This window comes from Seriola aureovittata, chromosome 4 (genome assembly GCF_021018895.1).
Source record: "Seriola aureovittata isolate HTS-2021-v1 ecotype China chromosome 4, ASM2101889v1, whole genome shotgun sequence".
Lineage (NCBI taxonomy): Eukaryota > Metazoa > Chordata > Actinopteri > Carangiformes > Carangidae > Seriola > Seriola aureovittata.
The window spans coordinates 12,187,116-12,205,132 of record NC_079367.1 but is presented as its reverse complement, the minus strand read 5'-3'; the positions used below and the strand labels follow the sequence as shown (position 1 = coordinate 12,205,132).

Sequence of the window (18,017 nt, the reverse complement as noted above, 5' to 3'; positions counted from 1 at the left end):
GTATGTAGCAAATTGTGTAACTCATGTGACAGGAGATGCTCTTCTATCTGTTCATACCTAAATTACACATTTGTGTTTGTTTCCATTCCTTGCGGATGGTAGATGTTAGAAATTAAACAACATTTTCTTCTGTCTCGTCCTTACCAGGCTTTGTGGATGTGGTCACTTCGCAGGATCTTGACAGGGACCCGCGTCTCCCCCAGAAACACATCCTGAGCCAGATTCTCATTGTTCCACAAATCAACTCTGCAAAGGTGGAGGAGAAGAACTGAAACAACGCATTTCATCTATGAATATAACGTATTAAACAACATCAAAACCACATGTGCATCAAGTAATACACAACATTTGTTGCTTGTGTATGTGTTCAGCACAAACACGTAACCACCCAATTCCAATATGGAAAAGGGGACAAAATAACTGTCACTCCTGAGTGGTGCTTACCTGCTTGGTGCATAAATGTCAATACAATACCCGTGCAATGACACCACCTCAAATCCAAACCTCAAAACCATGCATGAGTGTTTACCTTTGACTCTGTCTAGTCTTACCCAGTGAGCTATGAGTCCACTGTGATGGAAGCCCCACATATCCTTAACCAGAAACCAAGGCTCTCTATCAGTAGTCAGAACACACCAAATCCAAATTCACTTTTTTGTCCTCAAGTTGTTAAGAAATAATTTTTCTTCTGTCAAGACTATAGAGGGGGAACAAGAGAGCGAGGGAGTGGGAGAGAGAGAGAGAGAGAGTGAGAGGGGGGGTGGGAGGGGAGAGAAAGAGAGAGAGAGAGAGAGAGAGAGAAAGAGAGAGAGAAAACCACAAATGAATGAAAAAAAAAAAAAAAAAAAAAAAAAAAACTCACTTGATCTCAAGTTTTTCAATGTCCTCCTCCTCCACTTGGAAATGAGATTTTTTAGAGTAGCTGCTGGACCGGGTGACCTGAGGATGAACATGTCAAGGCTTACTTACTGGTTTACTTGTACAAATACAGTTTTTTTTTTATGATTCTGTTTTCACATAATCCAACAGCAATGCAACCAGCAGATCATTTCAAACCCATGATGTGGTTAAACAGCAAAGTGCGAAGTTTCAGAATTTACCTCAAAGAAGAAGGTCTCTTCAAAATGAGGGTTGCTGGTTTTCTTCTTTACCTTTGTTTTCTTTTGGTCAGACCTGAGGAGAAACGTTACAGAAAACTTTGATACTCACATTTTAAAAAATTTCCCTGCTCATAGTAAGCAAAAAATACTATTTCCACAATAGTTTTTAAATCCTGTTTTAATTTCTTTGCATCAAGATTGCAGCCATAAATCTAAATCTAAATCTACTGCTTTCTCTAGATTAGATAATTGCAAATCATTATGCTACTGCCTTAGCTTCAGTTTCCTTTAGCAACTACAGTTACAGGTGCAAATGGATCATAAATATCAAACTGATATGAGTTTCCCTCGACTGGCCCAGTCTGTTTTAACATTTTATTGTTAACATTTAAAGCACTACATGCTCTGGCCCCTGGTTACGTTGCTGAGCTCATGATCCTGTAAATGCCAGGACATGACTTAAAATCCTCAGATGTTGTCTTACTAATTGAAACAAGGTCCAGGTTAGTGGCAAAAGGTGAGCAGACATTTACAGCCAGAGTCCAAATGCTTTGGAATATTCTGGCTGTAGAGCTTTGGTTAGCCAGCTCTAGAAATCCAGTGTAATCTGTTTTGAATACATTGATTTTAAAAAGATAATTTAAACCTGGCAGGTGGTCAGACAGTTCATACAGCTTCTATACTTAAAAACACTTCCTGCGGTGTGTGTGGCATCCAGTTACCTGGCAGGTCCAACAAGTGACACTGTGGCATAGGGGTCACAGTTCTGCCCACTGATCAAAGGCAGCTCCTGGCACTCGATTATCCTACAGGAAGTCACAAAGAAATAAGTACAATTACTATCCAGGGACACAACTTGCTATTATTATTATTATTATTATTATTATGAAGGTTTTCATTTACATAGTTTCAGATTGGCAGCAGGGTGGTGGTCTATCCTTCTAAATGCTTCTGCTCATCTTCAACATAACTTTCAAAATTTCAAACAATTATGGATCGTCAGGCTTTAAAGTGGCCCAGACATTGGGAGAGATTAGCTTCATCAATGGTAAACAATTTCCTGTTGCCTCAGTAGAAATGCTTTTGCCATTACCCCTCTATGGTCTGCACTGCACTATCACAGCAGTGAGTATAAAAAGAGATTTACTTCAAACAGGACACCCATGAATAATCAAATAAGTTCAGATTTTGAAGTCTACTATGAGGTACCACTGTAACACAATGGGAAGACTATTTCAGAGACAATGGATGTCTCCATACACCAGCTTAATAGACATCTCTGACTTTTAAAACAGGACATAATCATAAAACCAAATCTTTATATTGACGTGTTGCCTCAGGTAATATTCATGTACCACCACAGAGCAAGTAACCAATCACTGTTACTGATAAACACAGTGGGCATCAACCTCATCAAGTTTTTAAACAAATGAACTCAAGGAGTCAAGTAATAAGCCATAAAAATATGAGAATCTAATTTCAGGGCAGCATCATCATCATAATTATCTCACTCACACCAACACCAACACAAACACAAACACAAACACAAACACACAATAACAGTATGTTCGGTGTAAATAATACATATAAAGTTCACTAATTACTTTTTGCCCAAATTAAAATCAGGCTTAATTCATGCATATCATATAAAAAAAAAAAAAAAAACAACCTTTTAAGCACCACTAACACTGCTGATAAGGGTTGTACTGTACAAAGCTAACAAATCCATGTTTTGATGTCCTATTTAGATTCTGTGATTGTAAAATGTTGACTCAGGACAACATTTTCATTTAAAAATAATCATCAATCTAATTATTGGATCCTCCCCTCTCGATGAAGCATTGATTCATAGTGTTGTATTTTGTTGAAGAAAAAAAAATTGGTCATGATGCCTGGAAGCAGCATTGGACACAGAACAGAAGGACTAACATATTGCTATGAATTTGGTTGCAAGTCAAAAGTGATTTTCTCTGTTTCATTTTTGTCCAGTTAATCAGTTCTCAGTCTTGCTTAGTCAATTGTCAAGATCACAATTTAAAAAATGACACTGCTGCCAAGTCCTCGCTTCTCAAACAGACATGGAGGCGGAGAGTAAAGCAGACTGTCACCAATATAAAACAGCGCTATGCACCGACACCGTGGTGTTACAGTCTTCATTTAGAGGTACTGCGATGCCCTCACGTTTGCCTTGTGTCACACAGGGACCACTGCTATTTTCACAGGTGTTTAGGTGACAACAAACAGACACTGTAGGCACTCTAAACAGGATGTGGCTGCTAAGCAGGAGTCACCAGAGAATAAGAATGAATTCAGCCCAGCACTAAGTGATGCCAGAGGGAGAAGCCCCGCAGAGCGAATGTCAGGATGTTTGTGTATCATCTTCCAGGGTGTCATGACAATATTCCCTGTAGTCTCTCCTTTGCATCTCTTTCTTAAACTCATTCCCATCTCTGACCATCTCTGGTGGCTAATCACACTGCAGCAGGGCGCCATGCAGACACAGATGAGTGAACATGCACATATGGTGAAAGCTGACAGTGAGCAGTTACAGCTTAAGCAAACAATCTGAGTGACACAGTGAATGACGGCAGCAGAAACCACAGCGGTTGCAGTGTGAGAAGCGCAGGCTTCCTGCTCAGATGCCATCACTTCCTCCTCATTAGCCTGCTCTTCAAGTATGAATGGGGGGTGCAAAACATCACACGTAAACAGCATCAGGTCTGACACATATGCTTGTACGCACATGTGCTCCGCCTGGTCCTTCAATGAGCGCGTTCTTTTGATCCTACTGTATGATTATCTGGTAACAGTTTGTACTTGTGGCAACTTTTTGATGTCAATAGCAGAGCTGGGACATAGAGGTGATCGATAAAGTAATATTGTGACACACACCAAATGGGCTAAGAGCTAAGATTTCCAAATGATATGATCTCATCAATGAGGACCACATTTTGATCACAGCTTTGACGGATTTCTCTTTTCTTTCTCATTTATCTTTCTCAGAGCTATTAAGAAAAGTGGACACAGCACAAATAGTGCATTTCTTATAATTTTCTAGCCAGACACATATAATACTACAATCACTGAGAAAACGTATACAGCTGAAAATCCTTTCACTGGCTGTACTCACTGCAGCTCAGAGAAGAGGAAGAGCTTTTCAGTGAGCCATTGCCGTTGTTACTGCCTGTGAAACAATGCTACAATACACAGTTTGTTTGTTTTGGGAATAGTGTGGAAAAAGTCTCCCTAACCTTTTAGTCTGTTCAGGACAGTGAGGTGTTGTGTTTCCCCCATCAAGCCACACAACTTAAAATGCTGATTAACAATTGTTGATTTGCTGCATGACTCTGTGTTTATTTTTATTTTTTGTCTTCCTGATTGTCTATTGTAATTCTATGCCTCATATAACTTTGATTTTCTGTTTTTATTATGTTATTTCAGGCTTAGTCAGGCTTATTTAATGCAGCCTTTGCTTTCTAAGTGTGTTTTTGTACATGTAAGACACATGTATGTATACTGTATGTATACCTGATCTTCCTATGTTAAGCACTTTGGCACAAACTTGTTTTGTTTTTCAAGAGCTGTATGAATAAACCTGAACACAGGATTTGATTTTTGTTCATTTGGTTCAACTCTCAGCTTTTAAAACTTCTTAAAATTCTACCTTGATGTAAAATCCCTTCCAAACTTACCCAGTTCATGAGACAACAAAGTGAATTAGATCAAACTTGCCTGGCAACAGGGGAACCTTGGTACTCACCGGACTAGTAAGTGCTGACCTACTGAGCCGTTCTCTGTGATCACTTCATTCAATCGCATTTCAAGGTGAACCTTACCCTGTTGAAGATGAGGAGAGGAGAGTCACTGCTGAGAAGTTACAAATTATTCAAGTCATGAGATCTCAGTCTTACATCAGGACACAAGAGTCAAAAGTTTCAAGCCGAATCGCAAGCTAACATGTGGGCTGTAAAGCAAGATAAGTGTGGGCTGTAGTGTGTGCTTGTGAGAAAATGACCAGATGCCAAATCCCTCAGTTCACCTACCCACTAAGCCTAATTTTTACTTTACTGATGACATGTAAAAATACTTTCATTGCATTTTGTTTTAATGCAATGAAAGTATAATATTCTCTGGTCATCCCTGACCTGTGGCCCAGCTCCACTTCATGTTTCATGCTGTTTCAGGTTAATGGAGGTACCATGTGTTACAAGCTGCCACAACAGCTGTGAATTTTGTCATCACTCAGAAGGATCTTTACGGGGTCGGATGTGGTGAAGGCTGCCGGTCTTGCCTTCGGAAGTATCAGAGAGTGAGAGAGAGGTACAGAGCGAGAGTGACAGAGAGAGAGAGAGAGAGAGAGAGAGAGAGAGAGAGAGAGAGAGAGAGAGAGAGAGAGAGAGAGAGAGAGAGAGAGAGCTAAACAAAACGCCCACACACTTGCACTCCATCTCTGCAATTCAGCACTTGGGTGAGATGGCGAGTAGTTCTTTCTGATGCAAGATAGGCCTTTAAGCCAATTTAATACAAACTACTTTGCAAGGATCTGAATGGGCCAATATCATCAGCAAATGAACGCTCACATTACGACTCCCTGTCTTCCCTTTTGGCAAATGAATGTGGTCAAAAAGATGTGTAGCGTTTGTTCTATCATTGCAATTTTTTTATTTATTTTTTTATAAACTGGGCAAGTTCACTAGAATATGATTAACACTGCTCGCAGAATACATACACAGCGCCTGTTTGACTATAAAACCAAGCCAGAGAGGCATTGCAAAAACACCTCCATCACTCACTAATGTAACTCTGCAGTTGAAAGTGTCTACTTGTGAGTGAATCAGTGTAGCAGCACATACCCAGAATAGTCTGGCGTGGGCTAATGGCAGCTAGAGTCAATACGTTAGCTACAGCAGCACAGAAGTGGTAGTGTGCTGTAGTTTCACCCAAAGCAACGAGACCACAGAAACTATCTGATCAAATAGAACAACCCACATACATGCCCTATATGTGATAAGAATTAGAACTGCACCCCTGAAGAAATTATCAATAAAATGCTGAGAAGGAAAAAAAAGAAAGCGTTTCAAAACATAAAGACAGACAGTAGGCCAAAAACACCTGATTGGTCAAGATTGTACAGTAGCTACAGTATTGTAATCATTAGTGAGTGCTACAGCTGAAGGCTAACTACTCCAACCAGCTGCAAACAACTGTAGAAAAAAAGGCTTTTAACAGAAAATTAATCAATCACATAATTCATAGACACCCAGTGAAGTTTCCAACGTTGACAACTAATGTCACTGAGTATTGACTTCATTACAATATTTTATCTTGGGCTTTTGGGCAGATGACACGCTGGTGGTATAATACAATGACTACCTGGATTTAGGCAGTATGCAAATTCTAAGTAACCATCTTGCATGCAGTCACAGCAACAGACCAGTTACATTTGCATGTTATAAAAGATGGGAGAGAGCTAGGGACAAATACTTCATGAATTTTATCCAGACTTTTGAAACACCATGTCAAAGTCCAATGTAAGAGCTCGTATATTGGCGGTCACATCTCAGTCTTGCAGGTGGCACAAATAATGATGATCAAACAATGGTACAATACCAAAAACAATATTCACAGTGATGTGGGTTTAAAGCCACCTGCTGTCTTAATGTCATACTCCACAGTTTGTCATATTTTCATGATAACACACTAAAGTGTATACAATGTGCAAATGGTTGTTCTGCAATCCTTTTAGATATAGGATTCTTGTTTAAAAGTTAAGAAATCCTATAGTATTTTTCTTCATTCGGGTCTGCCATAAACATTCAAAACCTGAGTCTTGCTTATTGCATTTCATTTTTCTGCAACCAGACTATGCTGAGGTGTTACTGCGTGTAGGCTGACAGCAGCGGGGTATCGCTGAACAGAGTTGAGCCTGTCTTGGTTTCATTTACAAACTGTAAAAACAAGACAGTTTGGACAGAGACTATAAACCTTATTCTGACATGGAAATGATCTTATCTGAATGCAAATTTCAGACCACATGCAAGTGGATTTCCTGTTTATTATGTTGGGGTGCTGCAAGCTGTGAAAGCATGCATCCCCTGAGACAGAGGTCAGTGATGTAGCCTAATTATCAATAACTTTAGTGTCAACTTTAAAGCAAGAGCAGTTAAGAGTCAAGACCAAAATGTTTAAAAAATATTATCAGGATGAGATATGCTGTAAATTAGGTGACACATTTTAACTTCTTCTGAGAAATTACCTGGACCTCTGAGTTAGGATCTACTGGCTGAAGGCTAAACCAGTGCTCCTTCCCACTGTATTTACACAGGTCATCCTTCCGGATTGATACCTTGCCTGAAAAGACAAACAAACAAACATACACATGAAACTACTACTCATCCATGCAGATGAGAAAATATATTTGTGTAGGTGTCTTACTTAATGCTACTTACCAACAGCTAGTTCCCTTTGGAAAACACTCTTGGCATAAACATAGAAGGATAAACACTGAAATGGACGTGGGATCTCAAAGTAGAAGTCCTCTCCATAAAAAGGGCTGCAAATCAAGGCAGAGATTTAAATTAGCAAACACAGTTTCATCTTTTTGGGAGGGAGCAGCAGTGTGTAAGAATGTGTATTGGTAGGTGGTGTAATGTGTGATAAACTGTGATCAGATTAGTGCCTATAGCCTGATTACCTTAATGAAGTTGTGACACATGGGCTTAATTAATGATTTGTTAAGCGTGACACTTGATTCTTGACTGTGTGCAACACCAGTAGGGCTGCAACTAACAATTATTATCCTACTTGATTAATCTGCAAATTATTTTCTCTATTATTCGCTATGAAATATCAACAAGGAGTGAAAAATGCCCCTTGAAACTTCCCACAGCCCAAGGTGACATCGTAAAATTGCTTGATTTTTCCTGTCCATCAGACCAAAACGCAACAATGTCATAAAACATCATATATAAAAAAGAAAAACAGTAAATTCACATATTTGGGAACCGGAAACCACCAATTGTTCTGAGTTTCTTTGAGTGAAAAGTAGCTGAAATGATAAATCTACTTTTTAAATCAACTTATCGTTTAATTGACTAATCAATGCAGCTCTAAACACCTGTTATCTGATTAAATATTGATGCTACGGCCGAAAAATAAAAATTGTCATTTTGTGTTTTATTGAGCATGATAATCTTACTCACTTTGCTTAATGGTCAATAAAGTTTACTTCAACTGGTTCCAATGCAAATTGGAGATCAACAATTGGGATCACTGGGTTTTTATGCTTAACATTACAAAAAGCATCACATTCTGAGCAACAGGATGGCATCATCATCCAGGTTTAACCCTTGTGTATAGTAAAAATGCTATACACACAGTTTTAACATACACTTCCTCTTCTTTCCAAGATGGCCCCTGACTCCTTGCAAATAACCACAAGAGTGGGCATTAGGAAAGACGCTCTCCAGTACTTGCAGATCCTGGGACAGACCAAGACAGTACCAGCTGATTGCAGCTAATAAATGATAGTCATGTGAGTAATGCAATCAGTATTACATTCTTGTATAGTGTTGCATGCTTCAAACAATTACAGTCACTTTATACACTCTATAATTGCTGTAATCTCCTCAACTGCATTGTTCCCATTCACCTGACCTAATTCTATACTGTAAAATCATTTGATCACTAAATTAAATTCCTCATGTAATGTACTGCTGTTGGATTATAACAGTGATGTAATTACTGTTATACAAAGTTGTGTTTATGGCTATAGATTATGTAGACTGTATGTAGTGCTCCAGCCTTAACATAATAACATTATCATATTTTTAGCAAATCACATACACAGGATTTGTTCGTTTACTGGGAAATGATTGCCTGAGCAGAAGGTGGACAACACGGGGTGCCCTTATGACTCATCAGGGTTTAGGGGAATGTTCTTGCCATGTTACAGGTTTAAATCTGTCACTTTTGCCATCCATACTCTCCATAACCTTTCTTGTCCTTTCCTTAATATGAAGTCTAATAGTGTACACCAATCTAAAAGGGAAAATTAAAGTAAACATGCAACTAGAAAGTGTCACAAATATCTGTACAGCAAAATGAAAGAGGGCAGACTTAGGTTTTTAATTCAAGTGCCGAAAAGAGCCAGATCATACAGCTACAGGAAAAACAATCTACTGAGAAAAGTTTTTTTTTTTCTACTGGAAAGCTCAAACTTGACATTCTCATGATTTTGTCAACCTAGCTGGACAGATGTGAGCAAGGGTCCTTCGACTAATAATAAATATCCATCCATCCACTATACCTACTAACACTGTGCAGGACTGCTTGGGGTTAGCTGCTATCCCAGCATGCTGTGCAATAATTCTGCCATGTTCACCGAATCATTCATCAAGACCTTTTCAGACCTTTTTTAATACTTTACCACTTAAAATATAGTTTAATATCGTTAAAACAATGACAGAAATCCAGTAAGAATGATAAATTTGTGTTAATACGTTTATTACCAATTATTATATTACATATTATGAAATATAAATTTATTGACATTTGTCACATTTTTGTCAGTACTTCCCAGCTGTATAACAGTAGTTCCTAGTATGTGTCAGAAAGTGGATTAACCAATCAAAACAAAATAAATTACTTTGACTTTTTGCTGAAACTGACACTTTATTTGCCGATAAGCTTCCTAGCTTTGTAATAGTAATAATAATTATAATAATTATAGGAAATAATAACAAATATTAACTATAAAACAGCCTGCACAATCCACTATTGCACCAGTCTCCTTTTTGGTTTGCAGATGTGTAAAGTCTCACTACAACCTGCAACCACATACAAAAAACATTATTGTCTACAGAATGAAAAATATTATAGACTTATATTCAAGATTTCTGTAAATTAAATGAGACCTTTCCCTGAATATTATCATATGGACTGAATCATTTTATGATGATATTCACATCCTCACACCCTGGACAGGTTGCTCGTCCACTGCACAGCAAACACAGATAAACAGACAACACTGACTGCCCTGCTGGAGCGGGCAGAGACACAGAGGGCCCAAGCATCTGTGCCACTCAGTCCTGCCAACATAGCTACCTCATGACCAAGACCGCGAGCAAGACAGCTTGATCTGACATAGCCGATTGTAGGTTAAGCACTACCTCGATGTACGTGCTGCCTGCAGATGGACCACCTGTCCCAAACAGACTGAGCAGTACTCAGACAGTTGTACTGGATTAACTGTTCATATGTTCAAGTAAAACTGCGATCCCTGATTTAAATGTTCTTACCAGTCATGTCAGGTGAGGTACCTTGACAGAGTTTTGAGTCTCGTCTGTTCATTTGGGTGGAAAAAAAAAAAAAACTAGCATATAAACAACTTGGTAGACGCTTGCTTGGTGTAGACATACACTAGTTTTTCAGAAAAAAAATTACCTACACTCAGACATGTCTTCGCCTGTCAGATATTACTGGAGCTTATGGGACAGGTGCCTTGAATGAGTTGTAGGATAGGCTTGAAAACAAGCATATCTGTATAAATATTCACTGCCAGTATTGAGAGAACCTGATCCTATACCTTTTTAATCTCTGCACTGATTCTTCCTTCTACAATTTATGCATCTTGGATGGTGAAATATCTTTCCTGACACTTCTCGCACTGGGTTTGGCCAACACATCCAGTGTACACCCACACATACTCCTCAGCATCACATGGAATTGTGCACTTGTAACCTCCCTATTCTGTACACACTCAAAGATACACCCACTATACTACCTTCCCTTCTGTTGTCATCCTAGCTTCTAAACAATGTGAGAATGCTAGGTAGAACCACTTGACCATAGCTGTTTGTACATGCCTGCTTTATCCTTGGGATTAGCTGCAATTAGAGCACCCATACAGCTTTTAAACCATTAGAAACAGGAGCCCATACAACACACATGAGTCAAGCACCATCATATAAACAGTGGGCCAAATTTGAGTGATTATTAAGACATGCTAAAGAGAGGCTAAGGTAGTTGAGAGTGACACAGAGAGAAAGACAGGGGAGAGCGTGGGAGGACACACTTCCTCAGAGACTATAAAATCCTTTTGACGGCACCGAAATCAGGAGAGAGAAAAAAAGAGCTGTTGTGAAATACCTAGAGAAGGCAGGCCCATGTTTACAGTGAGATGTGCAATGATGTAGATAGAAACCTAAAAGGTTTCCTGAATGCCAATGCCACACACCTTTCTCTGAACCAACTTGTGAGCATGTAACTATTGGTAAAATAGCTCATTTCAGTCAGAATATATTCATGTTTCCCTGCTCAAGTGGTACCACACACACACACACACACACACACACACACACACACACACACACACACACACACACACACACACACACACACACACACACACACACACACACACACACACACACACACACATACAGCTATGAGCCACGTATTGACACTTTCTAAGATGTAATCAAATGACTGCATTTCAAACCGGATATTTTTCCCATGATAGGCCTACAACAAACAAAAAGGCTACACAGTTCAGTATAATTGTTTCCACATGAGAGATTTTCCTTAGCAAGATACTTGAGTAAGCTGTGTCTTACATCCAGAAGAATATGTGCCCAGGTCAAATGCAAAATCACTTAATTTAATACTATAGATAGACTATACACATATATATAATGTATATATATGTGGCTGTTATTCACCCATCTTTAATATAAAAAGTATGAATCAACAATCCATCATGACAGCTATTGCATTACATTACTACATAAACGATTAACATCACTGTACATTAATTATACTAGGGCTGAAACAAATCTTTATGGAGTAAATGACCTCCCAGGTTCCAACAGACAAAGCCAAAAGACAGATTGTAAAAGAGCACTGGGAACCATACAAAAGGTCCGTTATCAAGTTGAAAGATTTACTTGAGGCGGAAATGGAACAAATAAGAAACTGCACCCAATACCTCTGCCCATATAAACAAAAGGATGTTTGGATCTCTTGTGTAGCCAACATTACTTGATGTAGATGAGGTGTGCAATGCCTTGACATGGAGTCATATAGAGGATGATGTCTGAAGTATTTTTCGATGTCACTTAAAGAACAACTCTGACCAGGAACTAAATCGTAGAATATTTTCATACTACTCACACAGCTATTTTTTCCAACTCATAATACGAACCTGCTACTTATTGATTACCCTAAGCATGTCAATGTACCTTTTACAATATGTTATTACTGGTAATTTCACACTTCCTACTACCTACTATACTATTATTCTATATATAGCCAGTGAGATTTTATATTCTGAAGCCATCTTTTTTGCCAAATACTACCGCTCTACCATTTTTAAGAAAGATATGGAAAGTGCTCCTTATTAAAACTACATTATTCATCTATAATTCGTCAACAATATGTAAATCTGTAAACTAGGACAAAAGAGCTAGTCTGTGCTCAACATCAGAGCAAAGAATAAGCCAGCTACATGTGCTACATTAAAATAATATATACAGACGTTTCTTGAATCTGTCTAATCAACCAAAGACTTTTGCAGATCCTTATTCATCATGTAGTCCAATAGCATCTCATATAACTAAAGTAGGCACAGTGTATCTTGATATTTATGAAATGTATTCAAAGTGTAATGTTTGAATTACTGTATTGTTAACATAACTGAACAGGTGTTGAGTAATAGCTGTAAAAGTGTTACCCCAACTGGAAATAAAACTGAAAATAGGGTTTAGAACAAGAATAAACATGAAATTTCACTCCATGCATGTTAGAGGTTACAGGGTTATCCTGCTTACCTGACGCTTTTGTCAAACCCCTTGGTGCGAAACACCTCCTCCTGATCCAGACTTATGGTGCAAAAGGTACAGAGATCCCTTTGTCGATTTGGACCTGAGACTGGACCCAGGTTCTTTGCTTCACCTGCAGCACAAAGAGAAGAACATCATTACTATCTCAAAATAACAATAGTCTTTCCTGGTTTAAATGAACAACAATTGTCAATCCATTGCAAAAATATATGCACTCATACAGTGTCTTTGGTACATCAATGATACGGGTTTATACAGAGAAGTGAACTAAACAACATTTTAGCAGATACATAATATACCTTCAAGAGATTGTGAGATCATATAGATCTTGACAAATGGTTCACTCTGCCAATGCAGTTCACTAAACAAGTGGCAGTCTTAAACTAAAACACAACAACCTGTGTTTGGATAAGTGAAGTCCTACTTTTAATCTTGAATTAAAAAACTGTCCTTAAATAAAAGGTTTGAAGCTGCCTCAGTACAAGCTTATCTTAATCGATATAAGCACATGTGATTGCACTCACATACAATACACTTCTAAAATATGCCTTTAAATTCAAAATCCTCATGTTCACATGGGGGCTCTGGTTCTTGCCAGTTGCCAGGGTAAGCTGCAGAGCGGATGTAGCTGAAGTAGACTTGAGGCTCATATGTGGTTAAAAACATGAAACATTGACTTCCTCAGCATAACCAATGGCGACGGTACAGCGCTGATTCACAAATGACAAACACCTTTGTAATACACACCACTTGCACACACTTCCATTACATTGCAGACAAATGCAGAATACATGTCATGAGGTTTTGTGCAATGTATGCATAAAAAAATGCACCAAATCAAAGCTACACAAGTTGAACCTGAACCATCAGAACAGCAGTTGCTCAAACAGAGCACTATCAATAACTTCACAATGAGTCAGATTTAGACTGGTGGATTAGAGGGGCAACGACAGTAGTCTAAAATGATCCTTGGCTTTGGATAGGTACCCTAAGCCAAGGCTGGGACCTAATTAAGAAAAGCCACCAGTGAGATCAGCTTTTTAAACAGGCTATTAATAAGAGTGTATGGCTAATCTTAGGAATGGCCAGTAAAAACAGCCAAGTTGTCACTAAGCTTAGACCAGGATGACCTGGTCTGGAGTAGGGCACACAAGCACGCAGACACAAACACATACAATATAGTTTGACCAAGCAACCCAAATGCCATCTCTTTTCAATAACATCTCAACTAAAACAGAAGCATGTCACCTTGTGAAAACCATGACCTAAAGTTCAGAGAGTATGCCTAAATAATACCTGTCTTAGCTGGAGATTGCTTAGTCATATTAACAACTGGTCTCTTCCTTTTTTTATTCTGACTGTGAAGCAAACAATTGCATACATCAAAATGCCCTGGCCATCTAAACACTACTACGAGAATACATCTTCACAGAATGCCACCTCCATTGATGTAGGCTAAAGGAAAAAGGACAAAGTGTGAACGAGGAAGAATGGAGTTTCGTAAGACTGCAAAGTGAGTTACATGCCATGATAGTTCCTCTATTTTGTTCTGCTAACCGTTTTCTCATTAATTCATAGTAGTGAAACTGACATTTGTCTTCCTATTGTGTGCCTATGTACAAGCCCTGCGTACTAGTTAACCTATTTTCACCTTACAGTAAATAGATAATTAAGTCACAAGCTAGTTATGACATACATACAACATAAAATGTCTCCCAAGCGCATACTAAAAACAATGTATTGACAAAAACATGTTCAATACAACACACAATAATAATGATTACTATCATTACAATAATATTACAAGTCTATTATAAACTGACTTCTTCTGAGGAAGCACTGAATTTTACTTTTGCCATTAAGATGAAGCAATGCCATTGTGGCAAATTTAATTCTAACCATGATCAATCACCTCAAACACCAACACAGGGATGGTGATTCAGCAGGGGATGTAAACTAATGCGTGTGTTTAAAAAGTGAGGATAATCAAATTTGCTGCAACATATTTAACACCCTGTTATATACAATTAAAAGTATATTATGGGAATCAGTACAGCTTGTGTAATTTGAATCTCTAAATGTTAGTAATGGCTGAAACCTGAGATACACATCTTGGACTTGAGTAATTTGACAAAAACCACAATTGCACATTCAAACAGGAGCACAGGATCTTGGCAGGTACTCTACTGGTCCAGCCCAGCCTGTGAATGAGGATGAGGAAACTGGTTTGTTAGACATTTGACTCTGAAGCCAATGTTTCCGATTTGGACTGTTATTATATGCATGTCAATTATAATATCATAACTAATACCTTGCGAAATAGATTATTTGGTGATGTAGGCAAGACAACTAACTCATTCCCATGGGTGATATAATAATTAATGTAGTGGAAAAGGATGACACATGATAGTTTGGATGTTTCTTCATCTCTGCCTCCACATGCAGATCGGATCCAGAGACCTGCTGAAAGAAACTGTGTGTGTTTAGACAGGAGCTGACCTCAAGTCGTCACCCATCAGTCAGCAGATTACTGCGATACAAAGACTGGCACTAGTAAGTCAACAAGTTACAGTCAACGTTACCGGGTTATTGTTGGTATTTAACGGTGGGTGTCTTCAGTAGCTAACGTTAAGTGACCATTACTTTGCTCCTTGAGACGTTATTTGATGAGTTAAACCTTTGTGTTGTCGCTGAAATGTATGTTATTATCTAACTTTAGGTGAGTTACCTGACTGCCAGATGCCTGCAGTTTGTAACGTTACAGCTGAATGGTTTAGTGACGACGGGCTGAAGTGCTTGTAGCTAGCCTGCTTTGCCACCAGCGTTAACTTAGCTTACCGGGCACCTCAAGTCTACACAAAACTCCCGTGTTGTGAAAACGATACCATTTGTAATACTCAAAAAACACCCGATTTACTCGAACATCTAAGCTGACGGTCGTGAGGCGCTACTCCATGAATGAAATCATTCACAACAAGCTAGTAGCTGCTGCTAGCATGCGAGGCTAACTTGACGTTAACCAGCAGACCGACCAGATGAACTGGCTGTCTCTGCCTCCACACTGTCGACTGCCGATAGCACGCCGCGCCCCTCCGGCTTCTCCTCTCGCCGCTCGCTGGTTCTACCGACCTCTCTCCCACCCTGCGCCCACTGTGGGAGACGGAAAACACCGGCTCTCCAGTCAAACTTACATATTTTACCCCGCAGGCTCTGTAAAATCCGAATCCGCGCGTCGTCCTCTTCCGCCATGGTCAGAGCTGACTGTTGTCGCTGCTCCGGTGCTTTCAGCGCTGGGTTATCATATCCGTTTATGAATGCAGGCAGAGCGGAGGAAAGACAGCCCCACTGCCGCGTCACGTCAGGTCCCGTACACACTGATGTCTTAAAACGCCTGGAGAAATGTCAAGCTTCCTCAAAAGTCGAGCGCCGCGCTTTGGTTAGTGCTTCAATCTGGAGATGGTAGGAGCTTTAAAAGGGATTTGTGGTATCTCAGTAGTGTTGTTCATTATGTAACGCTTGTGAAGAACACATACTTTAACTTGTGGAGCTATAACTCAGTTAGATAATCTTGGATGTCAGTGCTTTAGGTTAACCCTGTTGTATAGGCTATAACATGTGTGAGACACATTTTCGAAAATTGTCACTTGTCAAAGAACTGATTAAAACTAATTATTGTTTTTATGATTAATGTCCCGATTATTTTCTCAGTTAATTGACTAATTGTTTTGTCTGTAAAATGTTAGAAAAAAAGTTCAAAATACCCCCAGTCTAAGATGACCTCCTTATATGTTTTGTTTAATCTGACCAACAGTCTAAAACCTAAATATTCAATTTACTACAATGAGTGACAAAGATAAGCACAAAATCCTCAAAATATAGGTTACAAGAAGCTACACAAATTACTAAAATTATTTAATTATCACAATTACTGCCGATTAATTTTCTGCTTAATCGATTAATTGTTATTCCAGCTCAAATTAAAACATTTTCACTTCGAACAATCTTCAAAGCTTGGAAACCTGGTCACTAATTTTAAAAATTATATAAATATGTCTGCGAACACATAGGCCTACAAATTCACACATGACAGCTAGTTAGTCTGTTATTTGTCAGCATACAGCTAAAGTTAGCATTTTAATGAATAGCCAATTGTGATATCAACCAAAGAGTATAGGACATTGAAGTGACTCTCAAACTACAGTAAAAGTAAAAGTAAAAAAAAAAAAAAAAAACAGTTTAAAAATAGTTTTGGTATTATGCTAGTAATAAAAGATGCCAGTATCCATTGCAAATATCATTTGAAACACGTTATTGCACAGTTCTGTAAAAAAACATCCTGTAATGTTTTGCTCTCATTTTTATCAAAGAGATATATGATAGTGGTTGTGTCTTACCTGACTTCCAGCATTTAGCAGAACACTAATAGCTAAGATGACACTAATTTCCAAATCATTGTGCTAATGTTGTGAATGCTTATTTCAATTGAGTAAGCAGTACACAATGTTTTGCACAGTTTTCCCAAATATAATATTCCAAGATTTTGAAAGGTAATTCATTTTAAACTGTATTCAGTATCCTCCTTTGGCAGAAAATATGACCATCATCCAGTGTTCTCCTCCTGTCTTTCAAGGTGATGTTGCTTTTGGTTGGGTGAAATACAGGTCTGATCCTCAATGCTGATAGGGGCAGGGATCCTGAGAGGGCAGTAAGGTATGCATTATAATTTTTATTACCAATTTCTATGTATGATCTTAGTCTCGTGTTAACATGTAGCACACACTAATACCTACTGTTTATACTGTTTTACCTCATTAAAGGGAAATATTTATTATCTCAGAGGTGACAGCTTTTACACTGTACAGTATTCTTTAGTGGAATCAAGACTATTAATGTAAAATACTTTGTCAGATCTTTGTTTTTGTTTTTTAAAAAAATATAGCCATTCAGTTAAGGCTGTATAACATAAATATCTGTATTTGCTCATTAAATGAGGGTTAATAAGGGTCATACACTAGAACTAAGTGTATGTTGGATTTGTATCTTATATTTTGCTAATGCATATACAATATAAAGCGTG

The 18,017-nt window shown here is 38.4% G+C and overlaps 1 protein-coding gene across 1 annotated transcript in view; it reads right to left on the bottom strand.

Moving 5' to 3' along the window:
* Positions 1-17,635, bottom strand: part of rasa2 (RAS p21 protein activator 2) — a 32,366-nt gene extending 14,731 nt beyond the window's left edge. The window contains exons 1-9 of the mRNA XM_056373735.1: positions 16,132-17,635; positions 12,929-13,052; positions 7,550-7,653; positions 7,357-7,451; positions 4,861-4,937; positions 1,823-1,906; positions 1,101-1,173; positions 863-939; positions 145-246 (exon numbers count right to left, since the gene is read on the bottom strand). Of these exons, the coding sequence (XP_056229710.1) occupies positions 145-246; positions 863-939; positions 1,101-1,173; positions 1,823-1,906; positions 4,861-4,937; positions 7,357-7,451; positions 7,550-7,653; positions 12,929-13,052; positions 16,132-16,189 (794 nt within the window). The 5' untranslated portion in view covers positions 16,190-17,635. The remainder of the gene's footprint in view (positions 1-144; positions 247-862; positions 940-1,100; positions 1,174-1,822; positions 1,907-4,860; positions 4,938-7,356; positions 7,452-7,549; positions 7,654-12,928; positions 13,053-16,131) is intronic.
* Positions 17,636-18,017: the final 382 nt, after the last annotated feature.